The sequence below is a fragment of the Oncorhynchus mykiss genome, chromosome 6, assembly GCF_013265735.2.
Source record: "Oncorhynchus mykiss isolate Arlee chromosome 6, USDA_OmykA_1.1, whole genome shotgun sequence".
Taxonomy (NCBI): domain Eukaryota; kingdom Metazoa; phylum Chordata; class Actinopteri; order Salmoniformes; family Salmonidae; genus Oncorhynchus; species Oncorhynchus mykiss.
In genome coordinates, this window is record NC_048570.1 from 33,055,842 (window position 1) to 33,076,441 (window position 20,600).

At 43.6% G+C, this 20,600-nt stretch overlaps 2 protein-coding genes across 3 annotated transcripts in view; one reads left to right on the plus strand and one right to left on the minus strand.

Moving 5' to 3' along the window:
- Positions 1 to 20,600, plus strand: part of iqgap2 (IQ motif containing GTPase activating protein 2) — an 84,552-nt gene that overhangs the window by 47,651 nt on the left and 16,301 nt on the right. For both annotated transcript variants that reach the window (XM_036979942.1, XM_036979941.1), the window contains exons 6-15: positions 2,248 to 2,315; positions 3,146 to 3,259; positions 3,728 to 3,906; positions 5,839 to 5,926; positions 6,262 to 6,425; positions 7,221 to 7,308; positions 7,447 to 7,610; positions 7,841 to 8,001; positions 13,568 to 13,692; positions 14,168 to 14,331. In XM_036979942.1, coding sequence (XP_036835837.1) covers positions 2,248 to 2,315; positions 3,146 to 3,259; positions 3,728 to 3,906; positions 5,839 to 5,926; positions 6,262 to 6,425; positions 7,221 to 7,308; positions 7,447 to 7,610; positions 7,841 to 8,001; positions 13,568 to 13,692; positions 14,168 to 14,331 — 1,315 coding nt within the window. The remainder of the gene's footprint in view (positions 1 to 2,247; positions 2,316 to 3,145; positions 3,260 to 3,727; positions 3,907 to 5,838; positions 5,927 to 6,261; positions 6,426 to 7,220; positions 7,309 to 7,446; positions 7,611 to 7,840; positions 8,002 to 13,567; positions 13,693 to 14,167; positions 14,332 to 20,600) is intronic.
- LOC110525797 (proteinase-activated receptor 3) lies at positions 17,860 to 20,265 on the minus strand. Its single transcript, XM_021606227.2, has 2 exons — positions 19,418 to 20,265; positions 17,860 to 19,052 (listed from the first exon to the last, which is right to left on the minus strand). Exons 1-2 carry the CDS (start codon positions 19,503 to 19,505, stop codon positions 17,983 to 17,985), a joined length of 1,158 nt encoding a protein of 385 aa, XP_021461902.1. The 5' UTR covers positions 19,506 to 20,265; the 3' UTR covers positions 17,860 to 17,982.

Genomic DNA, 20,600 nt, shown 5'->3' on the forward strand with positions numbered 1-20,600 from the left:
TGCATATGCAGCATACACACATTACATAGCATAATGTTATATAGCATAATGTTATATAACATAATGTTATGGCAGGTTCACACCTATTTGATGCGAGCTGGCCTCTGATTATTATACTTAGAGGCATAACTGTTGAATAACTTTATTAGTCAAATAAAAGTGTGTTGAAGATCATGTCCTGATTATGAACTGTGCATTCATACTCGTCACACAGGCTTGAGAGGGCTAAGGTCCAGCAACGTACTGTAACGGCTGACTGGCTCATCCTTTTCAACACTGAATAACTGATATCACTGCATACTGTAGTAGACACACCCCTGTTAACATCTCCAGAAAAGAAACGGGCAAGACTACACTCAGTCTGCATCCCAAATGGCAACCCTTTTCCTATTTAGCGCACTACTTTAGACCAGAGCCCTATCGGTCTAAAGAGTCCGGACGGGAGTTGCAGCGATGGGACAAGACTGTAACTACCACTTGGATGCCACGAAATTGTGGACTTTAAAAAAATATATATATATTTTAATATAATAATTTTAATAGTGCACTATTTAATCGGTGCCATTTGAGACCGTCTCCAGTCTCACCTGAGAGCTGCTGTCATAGTGTGGTGGTAGTGGTGCTAGTGGAAGTAACAGCTCTGTAGTGACACTTAGTCATTGTGTGATGTCACTACTAGTGGGAGGTTTTGTACTGACAGTTTTTTTCCCCCCCGGGCTCTGCTTTCTGTGCCCACACTGACTGTCATGTATTCAGTTATGTCATGTACACTGTAATGTGTACAGAAAAGGGTGGCTCGCATCTGAATGTGGCAGAGAATTGGAGTGAACGTGTTAGCGAGTTGGCTTGTTTCCTTAATTTTTTTTTGCTGTTTGGTCAGGGCCCATGAGGATCAGCTTCCTTCCCTCCCTGTGTGCGCGGACACACACACACACACACACGTGATCTTCCTTCCTGGCAGGCTGGTCTAACCCCCACTGGGAGCCAGGGAATACACTAGCTCTGAGGAGAAGTAGACACACTGGGCTAATGGGTCTTTGTTGAGAATTCAGTACAGTGGAAAAATTGAAAGGCACCACAATAAAATGGAAACTGAACATAAATATTCACTCCGGATCTGATGGGATTGGTTGGGCATGCGTGTGTGTGTTGGTGACGGTGCCACATTTTGTGTATGCGTGTGTGTGAAGAGGGGGGAGAGTGTGTGTTTGTGTGGAGGAGGATGTTGTTCCGTGTCCTTCCTACGTGCTTATTGGCCAAGTCAGCAGGATGATCTAACGAAGCATCCATCATTATCCTCAGTCTCAGTCAGCTGTTTATCTCACATCAGGGCTGAGTTTGCCAGCCACCCATGGGTTAACAATGTATTAAACATTTGGCCTTACCTCTGTCTCAGCAGACTCTACAGCCCTAAAGAAGAGACCGGTGTCCCTGTTTACACTCACATACATATACACACACACACACTGAATTTAGAGGCTAACATAGCACTATCATAGCCTCCTCATACACACAGTTACAGGCACTAGCCCAATATAATGAATGCCAACTTATCAGGAACCTGCTGGCAGATGAACGTTTAATTCAGTTTCCAGCCACCTGTTTGTTTCAGGCCACCCTTAGTTAGCGCCATTGGCAGAAAGCGGATATTTCTGGTTTTCAGGGATACAGTATTTTCAACTTCCATTTCCCCTGAAAAACTGAAATGTGGACTCCGCTCAGGTGTCACTCCACGCCTGCCGTCTTAGGTTAGTTTCAGGCTGACGGGACTCAGGACAGTGCAGTTTGCATGTCAGGATTGTTACTGCTGCTTTCTCTGAGCACACAATGCCCCCCTGTGGGGAGAAGGGGACATTGCCGTTTGTCTGACGCTCTCCTAGTTCGGTCTGGAGCAGATGGATGTTTCAAGGTCCTGTTGGGATGCATCCTTCCTTTCTTCATTTCCTTCAAGTCATCACTGATTGGATTGACATGCTTTCATAGGTAAAAGGAATATGGTGGATTCCTTGCTAACCCAAGGCAAGAGGAAGGATTCATTTCTGAAGTATTGAAACGCAGCTGAAGTGTGGATGGATGCAGATGTATAGATGTTTGTAAATGTAGGTTTCCCCTGCCTCTGAGTTATTGAGTAAACAGCCACATCTTAGCTTCAGCTTGCTACCCTTTCTTCCTAACTGTTAAATCTAGATCAGTTAATGAATTGACATTTGGAGCTTCATTCCTTTCCATTCCCCCCCCCCCCCACAGCTTATACCTGTTCAAACTGGGCATTGCACCACAGATCCAGGACCTGCTGGGGAAAGTGGCCTTCACAGGTAAGACCAGGCTATACCAGCTCTTCTACATCATGATAGTTTGAGGTATCATAAGAGCCATAGCTGGAGTTCCTCCTGTACTCTAACGTCAACCCATAGCGTTCTTCTCTGCCTGGCACCAGCCAGGTTTGAACTGGCGGCTGGGTCCTTGAACCTGTAACAACAGCTGCTGTGTAGTTGTACGACGGTGTAATGAGCATGTAGCTAACTGCTCCAGAATGAACGCTGACATAACATACAGCGTTGTCATGAAGGAAGAACCACTCTAGTGATTACTACCTCCCTTTAAAACTAAAGGAAAACATGAGCCTCAGGGCGTCTTCTGAAGACTCATTTAAATTGCCTCGGCTGGCGCGCGCGAGCGTGCAGTAAGGACACATAATTGGCGCTCATGTTTGGTTTTGATCGAAACAGAATGTCATCACTCGCTCCCAGCTGCGTGTTCAATTCGATAAGCACTGTGGAGATGATTTGTAACGTGGTTGATATGAGTGAAGTGTGAAATTCCAAACTTCTCTTTACCGTTCTGTTTAAAATCTCCAGTGTGTCTTGATGTTATATAGGTTGCTAGTGAATGAGCAGTCCCTCTCCTAGGCACAGAACGGCTCATCATATTGGTCGGAACGGAGCAAATGGAATGGCATCAAACACCTGGAAACCATGTGTTTGATGTACTTGATACCATTCCACTGATACCGCTCCAGTCATTACCATGAGCCCGTCCTCCCCAATTAAGGTGCCACCAACCTCATTTGCTCCTAGGGTATAGAGGTTTCCTGCTGTGCCAGTTTGGCTGACCTGTTTGTAATGTGATCCTGTCTGTCCCACAGAGGAGGAGATCAGTAACATGCGGAGTGAGCTGGAGAAGTACGGCATCCAGATGCCAACCTTCAGTAAGATAGGAGGCATCCTGGCCAACGAGCTCTCAGTGGACGAGGCAGCCTGTAAGTAGTACAGTACACTGGGGCGACAGGGTAGCCTAGTGGTTAGAGCGTTGGACTAGTAACCGGAAGGTTGCGAGTTCAAACCCCCGAGCTGACAAGGTACAAATCTGTCGTTCTGCCCCTGAACAGGCAGTTAACCCACTGTTCCCAGGCCGTCATTGAAAATAAGAATTTGTTCTTAACTGACTTGCCTGGTTAAATAAAGGTAAAATAAAAAAAAATAAAAAACACTGTTCCGTCCACTGGATTTCCTCTGGAGACCACTGGTCTTCTATCCTGCTCATGAATAGACCCATAGGGTGTGCAGGGTTGGTTCCAGCACAGCACAAAAACATCCAATTTAGATAATCCAGGCCTTGATGATAAGTTGAATCTGTTGTGTTAGTGCTGGGCTTTAACAAAAGTCTGACCTCCTATAGAGAGACATGTTTGCTGCTGAGTGGTACTTATTCTTGCCTCTGTCCCCAGTGCACGCTGCTGTGTTTGCCATCAACGAGGCGGTGGATAAGGGTGAGGCGACAGTGACCATGGGGGCGTTGAAGAACCCCAACGCCATGCTGAGGAACACTGGGGAAGAGCTGGCCCAGGACTACCAGGTTACACTGAGCCGGGCCAAGGCTAGCAAGGAGGACCAGGCCTCAGGCAGGGTGAGGAATTCTGAGAGCCTCCCTGTTGTTGTCCTTTCCACACAAGAGTCAGTTTTTAAAAAAAAGGTTGCGTCCCAAATGGCATCCCATTCTCTTTCAAGATTTCTGCTTTTGACCAGAGATTTATGGGCCCTGATTCTGGTAGAATTTTCAAAACTGATCTTGGATCAGCAACTTGATCCTGTTCTGAACAGAAACCTCTTAGACCAGGCAGAGAGGTAGTGAGAATTGGTAGTATATGAGTCTTGTCTGCAGTGACTACCACCTGAAAAACTTTATTTTAAAATATTTTTTTATTATCAAATATCAACAAACAAAAGAGGAATAGTCACATGCAACAAGCATACATACAAACTATTTACATTGCCAGGAATCCTAAACAAACAAATCATATTCATTAATAATACAAGTTTTAATTGCCTTTTTGTTTGTCATTTTAGTTAAAGTAATGCCATATTGTTTAAGTTAATTTATAAAGTGAAAAAAGTTTGGTTTTGAATTAGACCATTTGCATTTGTGAATATGAAATTTACCTAGTGTTATTTGCAGTTGGAATTAAATATACTATATCGTTATCTATGTCAGAATTTCTGAAATAAATCATATCAAAACCATTAAATAGTACAACCTGTCCTTTTTTTTTGTAACATTCTGTATGTCAATCCAAAAAATTCAACTATAAACACAGGCAAAAAACAAATGCAAAATGGTCTCCTCCATTCCACAGAAATCACAGTTATAGTCAATATTTAGCTTGAATCTTTCCAAAACATGTTTCACAGGATAAATTCTATGTGACATTTTAAATTAAACTTCCTTTACTTTGTTACTGATACAATATTTGTTAGTAATTTCCCATGCTTTCCCCCACTGTATATCACCATAGATATTTGACCAAGAGAATCTTGCTGATGGAATTGTAGTATCACAAACAATATTCCTAATCTGTTTATTACTACATTTGTCTTTGATGTTTAATATTGCCGATTTAATATATTTTCATGTAAATCTATGTTACTTACATCAACCACAGAGAAATTTAAAAGATACAACCCCCTTTGGAATCGCATCAAAAACAATTGCATGTTCTTTTGGGGTTATTGGAATTTTAAATTTATCAAGAAATTCCCCATATATGAGTAGATATCCATCCTCATTCAATAACTGACCAACCAAAATAATTTTATTCTCAAACCAGTTACGAAAAAATATATACTTATTTTTAAATCGTATATCTTTGTTGTTCCATATAAAGTATCTGTGAGGGTAAAAATTGTGTTTATACGCTAACATCCAAACTAAAATTGCCTGCTTATGGAATTTGGCAAACTTTACTGGGATTTTATCAACATCAAAATGACATCGAAGCAAAAGTTCTAAACCACCTGAAAGACTTGCCATGACATTCCAGTGACTGCAGCGTCAGCTGAACTCCCACTACAGCACTAGTCTTCCCACACCAACTGGCATCTCTCCTCCCATACTCCTCACTAACTCTGTGTAAACATTTAACCCACTGTGTTAAATTACACATTTCTTCAGCAAAGAGTTAATATGATGTCCAGATTATCAACTATTTTAGCATTACAGATTTAGTTTCAATATGCACAACATTTAAAAAGCTTGAAGGGATAGTGCAATATTCTTTCTACTTGACCAGAGCCAGATGAACTCATGGACACCATTTTTATATCTTTGCGTGCAGTTTGAAAGAAGTTGAAAGTAGTTTTGTGAGCCAATGCTAACTAGTATTTGAGCAATGACTGGAAGTCTACCGATATAGCTAGCATGCAAAAAAAATGGTATCCATGAGTTCATCTGACTCTGGTTAAGTAGAAAACGGCTTGGTTGCCAGAATCTCGTGTTATCCTTTTACGAATGTACGTTTATAGTCCGTCTAAGACGATGCTTTTCTCTTGTCTCCCTGTTCAGCGCTCATCTGTAGCCACAGAGGAGAGAGATGTTTATGAGGAGCTGCTGACCCAGCAGGAGATCCAGAGCTGCATTGACCTTGTTAACAGTAACTACAGTTCCTGTCTTATGACCTCAGCTCTATAATGAACATCTCTAGGATAGGCCTTGAGCAGGGGTGTGAAACTCAAATTCTGTAGGGGCGTGTGTCTGCTGCTTTTCCTTATTTCTTCTCAATTTGTGTCCAATTAGAGCTGCATTAGAGACTTAGACAACTAGGTGAGAGGAGTTTCTAACTAATCAATGACCTTCATCAAGTACAAGGGAGGAGTGAAAATCTGCAGACTCTCGGGCCTCCACACATGGTCTAGAGGTAGTATCCAGGGGGGGATGTTTGGCCAGTGTCTCCATCCAACCCCTGCTCCCTCCTGTCTGTCTCTCCAGCCCAGGTGGCGGTGCAGCAGGTGAACCAGGCCATCTCTGCCCAGGACGAGGCTGCTCTGCTGGCTGGGCTCAGGGTGCCCGCTCTGGGAATGCTGGGGGTCCAGGAGGCAAACTCCCACTGGTACCTGGAGCACTTAACCTCCTACTGCGAAGTCAAGGCTCAGGTCAGTAAGGCCCAGTGGTGAAAAAAGTACTCAATTGTCATACTTGAGTAAAAGTAAAGATACCTTGATATAAAATGACTCAAGTGAAAGTCACCCAGTAAAATACTTAAGTATATTTAAAACCAAATACTTTTTTACTTTTACTCAAGTATCAAAAGTAAAAGTATAAAATATTTCAAGTTCCTTACATTAAAGCGAACCAGACGGCACAATTGTATTTTGATTTTTTTTATTGAAGGATAGCCAGGGCACACTCCAACACTCAGACATCATTTACAAATGGAGTGTTTTTATGTTTAGTGAATCCGCCAGATCAGACACCAGGGATGTTCTCTTGATAAGTGTGTGAATTGGACCATTTTCCTGTCAAAATGTAACGAGTACTTTTGGGTGTCAGGGACAATGTATGGAGTAAAAAATGTATGGAGTAAAAAGTACATCATTTTCTTTAGGAATGTAGTGAAGTAAATGTTGCTAAAAATATAAATAGTAAAATACAGATACCCCAAAAAACGACTTAAGTAGTACTTTAAATTATTTTTTACTGAAGTACTTTACACCACTGGTAAGGCAAGTGGTCAAAGTAGTGGATGCATGTCTAGTAGGTTTTTACAGGTGTTGGGATATAAGGTGTCCTGTCAAAGGAAAGGAGAATACTAACACACTGGTGGATGTGTTTTTGCCTTTAACAGCCCCAGACTTTATTTGTTGATTAAAGTTGTGTTAGTGTTACAGAACCAGGGTTTTTCTATTAAATTGAACTTGTCACCCAAACACTTTCTCCTTGGACCTCAGGATGCTGGAGGTGCAATGATGCTGCAGAGGGAGGAGATTCAGAGGGTGGTCAGCTCCACTAACGACTTTGCTGAGGCAGAGAAACTAAGTAAGTAATTTATATGTATCATTCCAGTAATTTATATGAATTACATCAGAATAAATGTGTTTGTGTATTTGTAGGTTGTAAATCTTTTGCCATCTGCATTATAAGAAGATTGATGAGTATGATGGGTTTCCTGTTCAGAACTGGAGGCCATTGTAGCGATCAACGCGGCCATTCGTCATGGCATAGCAGCAGAGACGGTGGAGGAGCTGATGAACCCAGAGGCCCAGCTTCCTATTGTCTACCAGACAGCTGCCAACCTCTACCAGACCGAACTGTTCAGCCTGCAGATACAGGGGGCAAAGGTGACGAACGCATGCAGGCATTCACACACTAACACACACACACATTTGAGTTGAAATTACACTTTTCTATTTTAAGCTATCATATAAACTTGTACTGTTGTGAGCTGGTGCTAGTTGGCACAACAAAGTAGTAATATATTTCTCTAGCTTGGTTCGCCAGTGTGCAGACAGTTGTGTGTCTGTCCAGGTGTATATGGTCACTGAGCCTTCTGTCTGATTGCATTGAGCAGGCAGGACTGGGGCATGAGGAGCTGTGTGTGGCAGTAGAGATGCTGTCTGCGGTGGCCGTGCTCAACGAGGTCCTGGACACCAAGGACCCCCAGGCTGTTACTGAACAGCTGACTGACTCTCCTCTGGGCTTCAGCAACATGGATCAGGACAACCTGCACAGGTAGCCAACACCACAACCTGCACAGGTAGCCAACACCACAACTATCTGACATATCACAGGTAACACCACAACTATCTACCCTTTTGTCCCTCTAGAGCAGGGGTCTCCAACCTTTTTCTTGCATGAGAGCTACTAAAATAAAATGTAACTTATTTGAAGTTACTAATAGTTTTTCTAGCTTGCTTCTCTTCTCCCCTGCAACACTTTACAGGTCCTTGGTGTTATTAGGTTCTGACAAACCAAGTTAGAAACTCAAATGGACAACTAGAAAAAGCTCAAAACAAGTTTATTCACCCACTGGGTTAAACAGCTGAAAAGACAGACATGTTTCCACAAGTACATATATTTATACCCGCTACTGGGAAGAGTCAACTCCTTGCACATCTAGACAGCCAATACATCTCTTGCTAGGCAGGAACTTAAGTGGTTCCTCTCATTGGTGAAGTCGTGGCCCTGTCTCCTGTGTGTGTATGTCATAGGACTGTTCCTTCTCAATTCATCTGACCTGACCTGGTTAGGCTGTTTTTATGTTATCCAGAGCGTTGATGACTGCAATTGTGCTCCCGACAACAATTTACACTCTTTTTCCAACGTTTACTAACACCGGCCGTATTCAACAGGTGTTGAGCATTTGTAAATTCATCAGTCGTTCTGCGCTCTGTGTTGTGACTTTATTTCCATTAATCTGATGACTTATTTATTTAATCCATTAACTTTGTTTAATTGTTATCCAATTTTAAATGAATCATGTACAATTAACATTAGTATTTGGGGCACCACAGAATAATTTGTTTAGAGTTCCCATCTCCCGAATTAAACTCTCAGGTCTTTATCTATTTCATCGATAAACCGTCATCTTATTAATCATTACCTCTTATCAAATCATCATTCTGACCACTCGTAACCTTCCACTCGTAACCAAATTGTGTTAATTATTTATTTACTAGCTAAATAAATTATAACACAGAATAAACATACACCCTTTACATGAGACTAATGTCCCTAATGGACTGACAAAATAGGACTGCTTGTTACACAGATGGAGAGGGGGATAAAGAGGGAGACAGAGAAAAAGGAACACATTCTATAACCATTCTCCCATAAACCTCAAACTTTGCACACGAACCACCGCCCGTTTGGAATAAGAGATCGTTAATAAATGTACGTGTGAAATGGCTTCGTTCGTCATATCTCTCGGTCGGAACAAGCCTTCTCGGGAAGTTGTTGGCCTTCCAGCTGTATGACTCTGATTGTCTGCAAGGGGTTTCCCCTTTCCTGTCTTCTACTGTTGTTCACTCTGGAAGAAAGCTAGCCGACGGTTCCGATTGGTGATGAGTGTCGTAGGATAGTCTCACTTAGATTCGCTTTTCGTGATCTGACTTAAAACAGCTAATCAGCTGTACAAGTGATTGTCTAAGGTGAGCTTCTAGCCTCTTCCTTATAGTGTTGGCATTCAGGATTCGGACCACGATTGACATGAGCTGCAGCTTTTCGTCTCTCTGGTCCATAGGAAGGTGTTAATTTCTTCACCTCGTGTTGAGGTTCAAAGTTTCAACCATTTCCAACATGAAGATACCAGCCTCACGTTTCCTGGTTTAAGGGTTGATTCCTCTTCCAAGCCTTTATGCACTCTTGGTCAAAAGGGGCGTTCTGTCATACTGACAAGCTCTCTGACGGGGCCTGGCTATTTAATGTGCAAAACATATAAAAAACTATCATTAGAAAACTAAAATCACATTCCTAAACACACAGCTTCAATACTTTTCATATTGTATTCACAACATATTGGGTAAAAACTTGACAGATAAAGGGGGTATCCTTTCCAAGTTACAATATTTGGTCCTTACAGTTTTTAATAACATCACAAAATAAAAAACAATGTGACATTAGTTTTCCATAGTTCCCCACTGACAACTTCCCACATTATGTTAAATATATGGTTGCACATTTTTGGGACTATTCAGAGGTGGAAACTCTCCGTGGGAATTAATGGGAATATATATGCAAATTATACATAAAGTTGTTTTTTGCATTGGATATATTTACCATATCATATGGAGACAGAAACATAAACATTTTACCTTATCATAAGTAGACATAATTGCAAATTATTAAATCCTTCCAATGGAAATGTGGGAAAAAAACACACACAAAAAAAAGTGTTACTAATTGAACTTTAATTAGTTGACTTCACATGGGATGATTTCACTGAACAACAAAGGAAAGGGAATATTGAGTGATCCCCAATGATCCTTCGTATCTCCCCCCAAAATATTCAATATATATCTGGAAAATGATAGTCTAGAAACTAAAGCTTTGGTTGTCTTCCTCTCAGGCTTCCATGTCTTCTCTCTGGACCTCCTCAATGCCCACCTCTTGAACATCAGACTCTGAGTGAGGCCTCATCTTCACTGTCACTTTCCAACCTTGTTGAGGAGGATGGCTCCTTGTCAGGCTCAAAAAGCCCATTTTTTTTCCCCCAGATGACCACCAATTTCCAACCCTTGTATTGGTCAGCCTGTTACGTGCTTTGGTGTGTGTGTTCCCATACAAGGACCAGTTGCACTCTGAGGCAGCTGATGTTGGTGGGATTTGGAGGATGGAGGCAACAAAGGAAAGAGCCTCAGATGCACAAAGTCCCTTCCACCAGGTGGACGATGAGATATGTTGGCACGACTGCCATATTGCATCTCCATCCCAAAGCCTTTGCTTGGAAGTGTACTTCACCAGACTGCCAAGAACCTTGCCCTCATCCAGGCCAAGGTGGCGAGACACGTTAGTGATGACACCATAGGCCTTGTTGATCTCTGCACCAGGCAGGACGCTCTTGCCAGCATACTTGGGGTCTAACATGTACGCTGCGGCGTGTATGGGCTTCAGGCATAAGTCTTCATGCTTTTTAATGTATTTCAGAACTGCAGTTTCCTCTGCTTCGAGCAACAGTGACGTGGACGGGGCCGAACTGATTTCTTCTCTTACAAGCAGAGTTTGAACATCAGACAGGATGGCATTCTCTCCCTCAATCCGTGCAATGGCTACTGCTATAGGTTTCGGGCTGCTTACCACTCTCTCCCAAAATACATAATCCAGGAGGATCCTCTTGATGGGGCTGTCCATATTGGCAGACTGATATTGCCATGTCTAGGAGAGACATGGTAGCAAAAACTAACTAGCAGAAATTGTTAACAAGTTAGAAATGATTTAAACACACTTTGCTGTAGGCTACTATTTACTAGTTAACAAATTATCATGTATGTCATGTAAAATATATTCACCCCACCCAGTATTGTAATCAAAACTTACCAGAAGGCATGTAACCATTGGCTTAGACGGTGTAGTAGTGTGGGCTCAATAGCATCTCATTAGCATGCAATTGAAAATGTGATGGAGGGCAATGTGGTGGGAGTGCACTGCACATGTGATGGAAGAATGTGCATGCACTGTGCATGTCGAGGGTTGCAATTCCATTGAATTGGGGATAGTTTAACCAAAATATGCCACAAGACCTAGAATTGCTTTATGTGTATCCAACAAAAAATGTAAACTAAGCTAACTATTCTGATGAATTTAAGTGAAATCCCCCAAATTCCTTGGCTTAACTTCCCATGGAAAATTTCCAGGAAAGTTTCCGATCCTTTGCAACCCTAGTTGAATATTGTTCCATTATCACTTTTTGGATGTTAGTTTTGGGCGGGCAAAAGTGTCTGAACAAAGACATTCCTTTAGTTGATACTAAAGAGAGTCTCTGTCTTGTAATTTACAACCAAGTGTGAAGGTTCGACCATCCAGCAGCTCCCCCTCTCCCCTCTGTGGGAGAGAGGGAGGCCTGGTTACTGTCACAATCTCGCCAGTCTGATCTGACCCATTCTGACCCTCACAGGACTGTCATGACAATAGCCAGAGCAAATTTACCAGCTACATCTATCAACAGTTGTCGCAATGACATTAACATTCTATTGAAATGGTTACTTGCATAGTGGAGTTCTATGTTAAGACATGTAGCTAGCTAGTCAGCTATCTAGCTAAACAATGAACCATAATCCCAACTCATGACGTTAATACCCTGCATGAATCTGCAGGTAACTAACCAACCAGGTTCAATGTTAGCTATAACTAGCAATGCAAATGGCTCTGAGATAAGAATAATATTACTACACAGATCATACACGTAATGCTAGTTAGCGAGCCAGCCAGCTAATGTTAGACTTCTAGCTAACAGTACACTTTAACATGAAATGAAAACAACTTTCTGACAAAATTTGAAACGTGCAATATCTGAAAATGTTGCTTGCTAGACTGTTACATGGATGAAGGCTTCTTCCTCTCTCACACATGCCATGGTTGCCCTTAGTTTGAAGATGTAATCCGGAGACAGGTGTTTTCTCCATCTCCTTATCTATCATACTCTAATTCCACTGATTTCAAACCACGGTCCTCCAGAAAGTGGAGAGCAACACTAATGCAATTCTACTACAATATATATATATATTTAAAGTCACGTTAGACAGGATTACCTAAACATACTGACCAGCTCAAATAGACAGAAGCCTGCTACATGGCAGACCAATCCGAACTCATCTCGCGGCATGTCCAGCCCACTCATTATCTCAGCCAATCATGGCTAGCAGGAAGGTTGCTACATTTTTCTGTGGCTAAACCAACTAGACTTGTAATTGAGTAATTGTATTCGTATTTACAGATTGCATACACGTTTGTTATTAAGGCACATTAAATTTCACATGTTCCAGAAGGCATTTCTGCCAAAAAATGCATTTTGATGAAAATGAATAAAAAATGTACATTCAAATGACTCTCCAGTGAAGTTGTAATGTGCGAGATATGCCTAGTTTCCTGAAAGAAATGGACAACTTTAACCCTATAAAATCTGTTTAGTATTTTCCCAAATGTTGTTTTTGCAGCTGAATTTTTCAGAGTTTTGGATTTGTTTATATTTTTCACAAACAAAATATAAATAATTATTGGAGAAGCAATGAAATTGGATGATCTGAGTCCATGTCAATGCTTAAATCGCATCAAAAGACAATTTTTAAGGTCTGGAAAAAAGCGAACACATTTTTGAGTGTAATTCCCCTTTTAATTGCGGATCTAGAGAGAGAGCAATGTGTCGGTCTAGCAATGTTTCTGTACTGTTGCACATGCTGAGTTTGCTAAAGTGGCAATATTGCTTGAAATTAATTGGCAGATGTTACGCTTGGCTTTTTAAGCCAATAGTGGCTAACCAGGGGTGGGATAATGTTAAGATGGCTTTGATTGGATAGTAGCTGGATGCTTGTGGTGTCTGGTACTTGTGAGATTTGTTCATGAAAGTTTGCGGCGGAACTCGTGAAAAAAGCATGTACTTTCAGAAATGCTTGGTCAACTACTGGTAACTCGCGATTTACCTGTTGGAGTCCCCTGCTCCAGAGAGAGAACTCCACAGTTACACACACACACACACACACATACAGGTAACAACTAGAAGAAGAAACATCTGTCTGCCTAATGTGTAACCTAGCCTGGCCCTGCCCCTTCCCCCACTCTGTCCCCCTCTCCCTCTGTCTCTTAGGTATGCAGACACTCTAATCAGTCTCCGAGCTGAGAGCCTGTCCCAAGGTCTGGAGTTCCTCACCTGGAACGATGTTCAGAAGACCATCGACACTGTCAACCTACAGGTCCACGAAGAACACGAGCGTAAGTCAAGTCCTCTAACGGTCTCGACACTGACTACATCCCAAATGCCACCCTATTTAGTTAACTACTTTTGATCAGGGCCCATAGCGCTCTGGTCAAAGTAGTGCACTAATTAGGGAATAGGGTGCCATTTGGGATGTAGACAATGTCTCCCAAGTCTAACCATTCACTAAGTTGAGAGAAAAGTTAGCAGTGTCTTGACAAAATAAATAGTCTAAATAATAATACAATGTTTTATTGTCACGTACACCGGATAGGTGCAGAAGATGTATTGTTTTACAGGGTTAGCCATACAGTAGTAGAAGTTCGGCGCCCCTGGAGCCAATTAGGATTAAGTACGTTGTTCAAGGGCTCATCGATGATGAAGTAGTCCTGAGATCAGTATCATTAGGGCTGTTTCCCTGCTGCTTGGTGTGGTTCAACTCCCCCTGACTCAGTGTCATTACACGTGCTGTCTGTCTCAACTCCCCTCCAGGTATTATTGCTATAGCTGAGATCAACGAGGCGCTGAGCTCTGGGGATCCTGAACAGACCCTCTCTGCTCTGCTCCTGCCCACTGCCAAACTGCAGGGGGTAAACCCAGCAACAGCGAAACACTACCATGACGTCCTGCAGAACATCAAGCTACTCATCTGTAAGGTACTGGACTGTCAGCTATTATGGGATCCTATAGATATCTTCCCTCGAGCAGAGAAGCCTCCATCTTAATACATCTCATGTACAGAGAAGGCATTAGTACCCAGAGGCTGGGGATCACAGCTGTTGATCAGATCTAGGTTACAGCTCCAGGCTACAGCTCTAGGTTGCCATATTTCGTATATAGTGCATTACGTTTGACTAGCGCCCAGTGTTCTTGTCAAAAGTAGTGCGATATATAGGGACTAGAGTGCCACTTGGAATGACTGTAGATCTGTAACCTAGATCTGTAACCTAGACCTAATAAGGCGTTTAGTTGAGAAGGATAGGTGACAGTGACTGAGAGATGAATGAGATGTTCAGTGATTAATGGGAGCGTGTTCAAGGGTCTGTCTGTAGTCTGTCTGGAGTCAAGAACATCATCGGAATGAACCTGCCCGCACCTTTATTTAAACCTCTGCTTATTCTGTGACACGTACTGTATCCACCCCAATGGTGGAATCAGCTTCTCCCTGAAGCTAGGACAGCGGAGTCCCTGCCCATCTACCAAAAACACCTGAAACCCTACCTCTTCAGACTATCTTAAATAATCCCACAGCTCCCCCATCTAAAAATGTAATCAAATAAATATTTATTTGTGTGTGTATATAATATGTATTAACGTTCAACATTTTGGGGTCACTTTGAACTGTCCTTGTTTTTAAGGTACTGCATCACAATGCTAGCTGTGCCACCAGAGATTCTGGGTTCGAGCCCAGGCTCTGTCTCGGCTGGCCGCGACCGGGAGGTCCATGGGGCGACGCACAATTGGCCCAGTGCCGTCCGGGTTAGGGAGGGTTTGGCCGGCAGGGATATCCTTGTCTCATCGCGCACTAGCAACTCCTGTGGCGGGCCGGGCGCAGTGCACGCTGACCAGGTCGACAGGTGTACAGTGTTTCCTCCGACACATTGGTGCGGCTGGCCTCCGGGTTGGATGTGTGTTGTGTCAAGAAGCAGTGCGGCTTGGTTGGGTTGTGTTTCGGAGGATGCATGGCTCTCGACCTTCGCCTCTCCCGAGTCCGTGCGGGAGTTGCAGCGATGAGACAAGACTGTAACTACTAACAATTGGATACCACGAAATTGGGGAGAATAATTAATTTTTTTAAAGAAATACAATAACATCAAATGTATCAGAAATACAGTGTAAGGGGCCTCCCGGGTGGCGCAGTGGTTAAGGGCGCTGTACTGCAGCGCCAGCTGTGCCATCAGAGTCCCTGGGTTCGTGCACAGGCTCTGTCGTAACCGGCCGCGACCCTCCCGGTCGATTGGCCTAGCGTCGCCCGGGTTAGGGAGGGCTTGGTCGGTACCAGCGACTCCTGTGGCGGGCTGGGCGCAGTATACGCTAACCAAGGTGGCCAGGTGCACAGTGTTTCCTCCGGCGCATTGGTGCGGCTGGCTTCCGGGTTGGATGTGCCCTGTGTTAAGAAGCAGTGCGGCTTGGTTGGGTTGTGTATCGGAGGACGCATGACTTTCAACCTTCGTCTCTCCCGAGCCCGTACGGGAGTTGTAGCGATGAGACAAGATAGTAGCTACTAATAGGCATACAGAGGCCCGTTATCAGCAACCATCACTCCTGTGTTCCAATGGCACGTTGTATTAGCTAATCCAAGTTTATCATTTTAAAAGGCTAATTGATCATTAGAAAACCCTTTTGCAGTTATGTTAGCACAGCTGGAAACTGTTGTTCTGATTAAAGAAGCAATAAAACTGACCGCTTTTAGACTAGTTGGAGCATCAGCATTTGTGGGTTCAATTACAGGCTCAAAATGACTAGAAACAAATAACTTTCTTCTGAAACTCGTCAGTCTATTTTTGTTCTGAGAAATTATGGCTATTCCATGCGAGAAATTGCCAAGAAACTGACGCACAATTGGCTTGGCGTCGTCCGGGTTAGGGAGGGTTTGGCTGGTAGGGATATCATTGTCTCATCGCGCACCAGCGACTCCTGTGGCGGGCCGGGCGCAGTGCACGCTAACCAAGGTTGCCAGGTGCACTGTGTTTCCTCCGACACATTGGTGCGGCTGGCTTCCGGGTTGGATGCGCCCTGTGTTAAAAAGCAGGGCGGCTTGGTTGGGTTGTGTATCGGAGGACGCATGACTTTCAACCTTCGTCTCTCCCGAGCCCGTACGGGAGTTGTAGCGATGAGACAAGATAGTAGCTACTAACAATTGGATACCACGAAAATTGGGGAGAAAAAGGGGTAAAAAAAATTTTTAAAAAGAAGAAGAAAAAAAACTGAAAATCTCGTACAACGCTGTGTACTACTCCCTTCACAGAACAGCGTAAACTGGCCCTAACCAGAATAGAAAACTGAGCAAGTGGACAAGTACATTAGTGTCAAGTTTGAGAAACAGATGCCTCACAAGTCCTCAACTGGCAGCTTCATTAAATAGTACCTGCAAATCACCAGTCTCAACGTCAACAGTGAAGAGGAGACTCCGGGATGCTGGCCTTCACATTTAAAAATAGCCTGTCGTGAACGAACACTCTCACTTGACTTTTTTTCCTCTTACTAGCACTGACTTTTCTGCTACTAAAATGTAGGTAAAGTGTACTTACTAAGACTGAGATATGTAGTTTCCCACCTAGCTATTTTAAGATGAATGCACTGACTTTAACTCTAAGTTGTTTTGGATAAGAGTGTCTGCTAAATGACTAAAATGAAAGGCGTGTGCAGTCTACACCTATCAATGTGGACAATAGAATATACGGAATTAAAATGGGAATTAACTAATAAATGAATGTATGGTAATAGTTCATTTGTATTGCAAGGGTTTTATATTTACAAATTGTCCTTGTGAACAAATCAAAACAGTACATAATGATAACTTTGAAGTAAGCATGTCCTTCCTTGGCTGAGATAATGAGTGGGCTGGACATGCCGAAGCAGTCTGGTCTCTCAACATTGTCTCTGGGAGAATTGTTTTTGTCGTCACTGTTGCCGTCGGCTGGTTTTTCAGGACATCCTTACTGATACTGTACACAAATGAAAACATTTGCTAAACCATCAACTTAGTAGCTCTGATAGTATCCCACAGGGGAGAACGCATAGCATTGTGTTCAGATTTCAAGCAGAGCTGTTTCCTGTTCACTTGTTTACAGCGTGTAGTTCCAGACGGCTTTCCTGCCTCTTCATTTTCAGTAGTTTGCTTGTTCATGCTCTGGGCTCCCCCACTGTGCTCTGACAATGGAAGATACTGTACAAGCTGTACATGGCCCATCAGTAAATAGCCCACCCAATCTACCTAACTCATCTCCATATTGTTTTGATTTACTTTTCTGCTCTTTTGCACACCAGTATTTCTACTTGCACATCATCATCTGCACATCTATCACTCCATTGTTAATTTGCTAAACTGTAATTACTTTGCTACTATGGCCTATTTATTGCCTTACCACCTCTCGCCATTTGCACACACTTTTTTTTATTCTTTCTATTGTGTTATTAACTGTACACTTGTTTATTCCATGTATAACTCTGTTTGTGTCGCACTGCTTTGCTTTATCTTGGCCAGGTCGCAGTTGTAAATGAGAACTTGTTCTCAACTAGCTTACCTGGTTAAATAAAGCTGAAATATATATTTTTTAAATACAGTGGGCACATACACACAGTCTCTACACCAGAACAGGTGTCTGCTGTGTCCTCCTGAGAGAGGCGAAGCGCAGTTTGGAGGCGGTTGTCCTGGACATGAGAATACACAGGAAGGGGTCCAGACAGCTGTGGAAGCAGCACAGACACACTGTAGCGCTGGAGTACACATACAGCCCGTCCTCTCCACTGGTGGACAGCCTCACGTAATGGGCGATATGGAGGACGCCGCTGGGAGCGAAACACACAGTGAAGATGAGGAAGACCAGTGTACTGACCCTGATGAAGGGTGTCCAGTCAAGGCCCGAGCGACCCAGATGCTGCACCACCGCCACATGGGTCCAGGCACAGACCACAAAGGGCACGAGTAACCCTAAACAGACCAGTGCCAACCTGTAGGGCACCAGCAGTGCGTGGGGGGAGTCCTCCAGGGGCAGTATGTCATGGCAGGTGGTGAATCCCAGACGAGGCAGCAGGAAGCTCTGTCTCACCAGGAGCTCAGGCATCACAGCCACCCCAAACAGGCCCCACACCCCCAGGCTTGCCCCCAGCGCCCAGGCCGTCTTGGGCAGCCGCCTGTACAGGAAGGGCCTCACCACGGCCAGGTAGCGCTTGAGGCTGACACAAGCGATGGTGTGGGCAGAGCAGTAGACATTGCCATAGAAACAAGCGGTGACGACACGGCAGGCAGCTTCGCCGAACACCCAGTTGTTTCCGTTTAGGTGGTAGTGGACTCGGAGGGCCAGGGAGAGCAGGAGGAGTAGGTCAGAGAGGGCCAGGCTAAGGTAGAGGACAGCCGTGGAGAAAGACCTGGCCCGGAGCCTCAGGAAGGCCAGGATATAAGCGTTGGAGGGGATGCCCACTGCCATGGCCAGGAGGTAGGCTGAGGGGATGAGCCGGGTGCTGAGGAGCCCCGTGGTGTAGGCTACTGCAGGGTCCTCCAGCCTCACATCCAGCCCAGGGGCCCCAGGGGACAGGTGGATCAAGCTGGGGGGCCCAGCCTCAGCCGTACAGTTGGTCTGAACTCTCCTGCCATTGAACGTCCTTGGGTCCAACACAGCTAAGGCGGTTGTTTTTGTCTTGTTGACTTTCTCCTCTGTGGTGAAATGGGGGTGAAGAACACAGATTTTAATTCTGATGTGAGGTTTTCTACTTGTCATTATAATAATATAGATATTTTTTAAGTTAATTGGCTCAAAATGCTGTTTAAAACATGCATGATGTTACACAATTCATACAAGATGTGTGACAACCGTACACTAGCGATTGTGAAGCTGATTTACTGGCAAACATTTAGGCATAACAAGCATGTTGTTGATGGAGGGGAAACAGAACTGGTGAAGCCCTACCAAAATGCAGCTTGACCAAGGGGATGCAAAGTCCCCAATTGTAATATGAAAGGCTTAAGAATGATGTCCTCTCTAAAATCCTATGGGAAAATGTAAAAAGAATGTGACTTACCATTGTCCTGGAGAGACAGTCCTACCGTCAGACAGAAGAGAATCCCAGCCAGTGTATTGGTCCGGTCTTTCTCCTGTCTCCGCCACATTGTTGTTATTATTATCCCTGTATAACTCAAAGTCCACTAGTGTTTCTATTGACTTGCTATAGGCTAGTTGTTCATTATCAGGATTAACTAGCAGAATCAACTAGCCATCCAGATAGCTGGTTCACATGATCAAGCAGGCTACTGTACTGGAAGTCCATTCTACACTGGTGTGAGCAGTGGACCGTGAGGCTGTGTGCATAGGGTGTGTGTATACTGTGTGTGTGTTTCCTGTCCAGGCTTGAAACTGAATTCCTGCTCTGCGTCAGACACTATCTACTGATTCAGCCGAGTGGGAGGAGACGGTCCTAATAGTTTACTGTTTGTCATTCCTCAAATAGTTTTTTTTTTTTTTGTGTGTGTGAGCAGGTTTCTCAAGTCTTTCAGTTTTCTGTGACTGAAAATATGGCTTGTCTAATGCAAAATTACTAATGTTAGAGTAAAAAGATTAACTCCGGTTAAACTAAGTAACAAGATTATCAGCTTGGGTAACATCAAACATACAGTAGGATGATTTCAAAACCCAAGCTTCCTGGAACAGTTTCCATGAACCTGCTTTGACCTTCAGTATTCCCCATGAGTCACACACATTTTAATTCCATGTGATCGGAACTACAATTTTCAAGTTAGAAAGTATGGTAACAAGTTCCTATTTAGCTTTGGTCTGTATGTTATGTTTGTGCTTGTATGAGTTCTTGCTTATCTTATGCACGTCCTAAAGGTATTTATATACTGTTTGGTCAGTGGGGAATTCACTGTTCAAAAGCAGATCCACTTCCTGACATACTAAGGGGGGCTTTTTTCTCCTGGCTTCCTTCCTGCCTTTTGTGTCATTGGGGAGACAACCTCTCTGCTCCCAAAGGTCTCCACAATTAGTCTGAGAAGGAAAATGTTGGTCAGGCAGGCTGAATAAACGTTCAGTGTGGTTTCTCTGCTATTTTAAGTGGTATTTGTGTTTGAGCCATGGACCCATGACCAATGGTGTGGACTGAGCTGAGGCTGTTTTGTCCATTAACTAACAATGTGTTTTGACATTTTCCCTCAGGTCTTACCTCTGGGCACAGAGGGAATGGTACAACGTAATGTTCATGCTGGCGC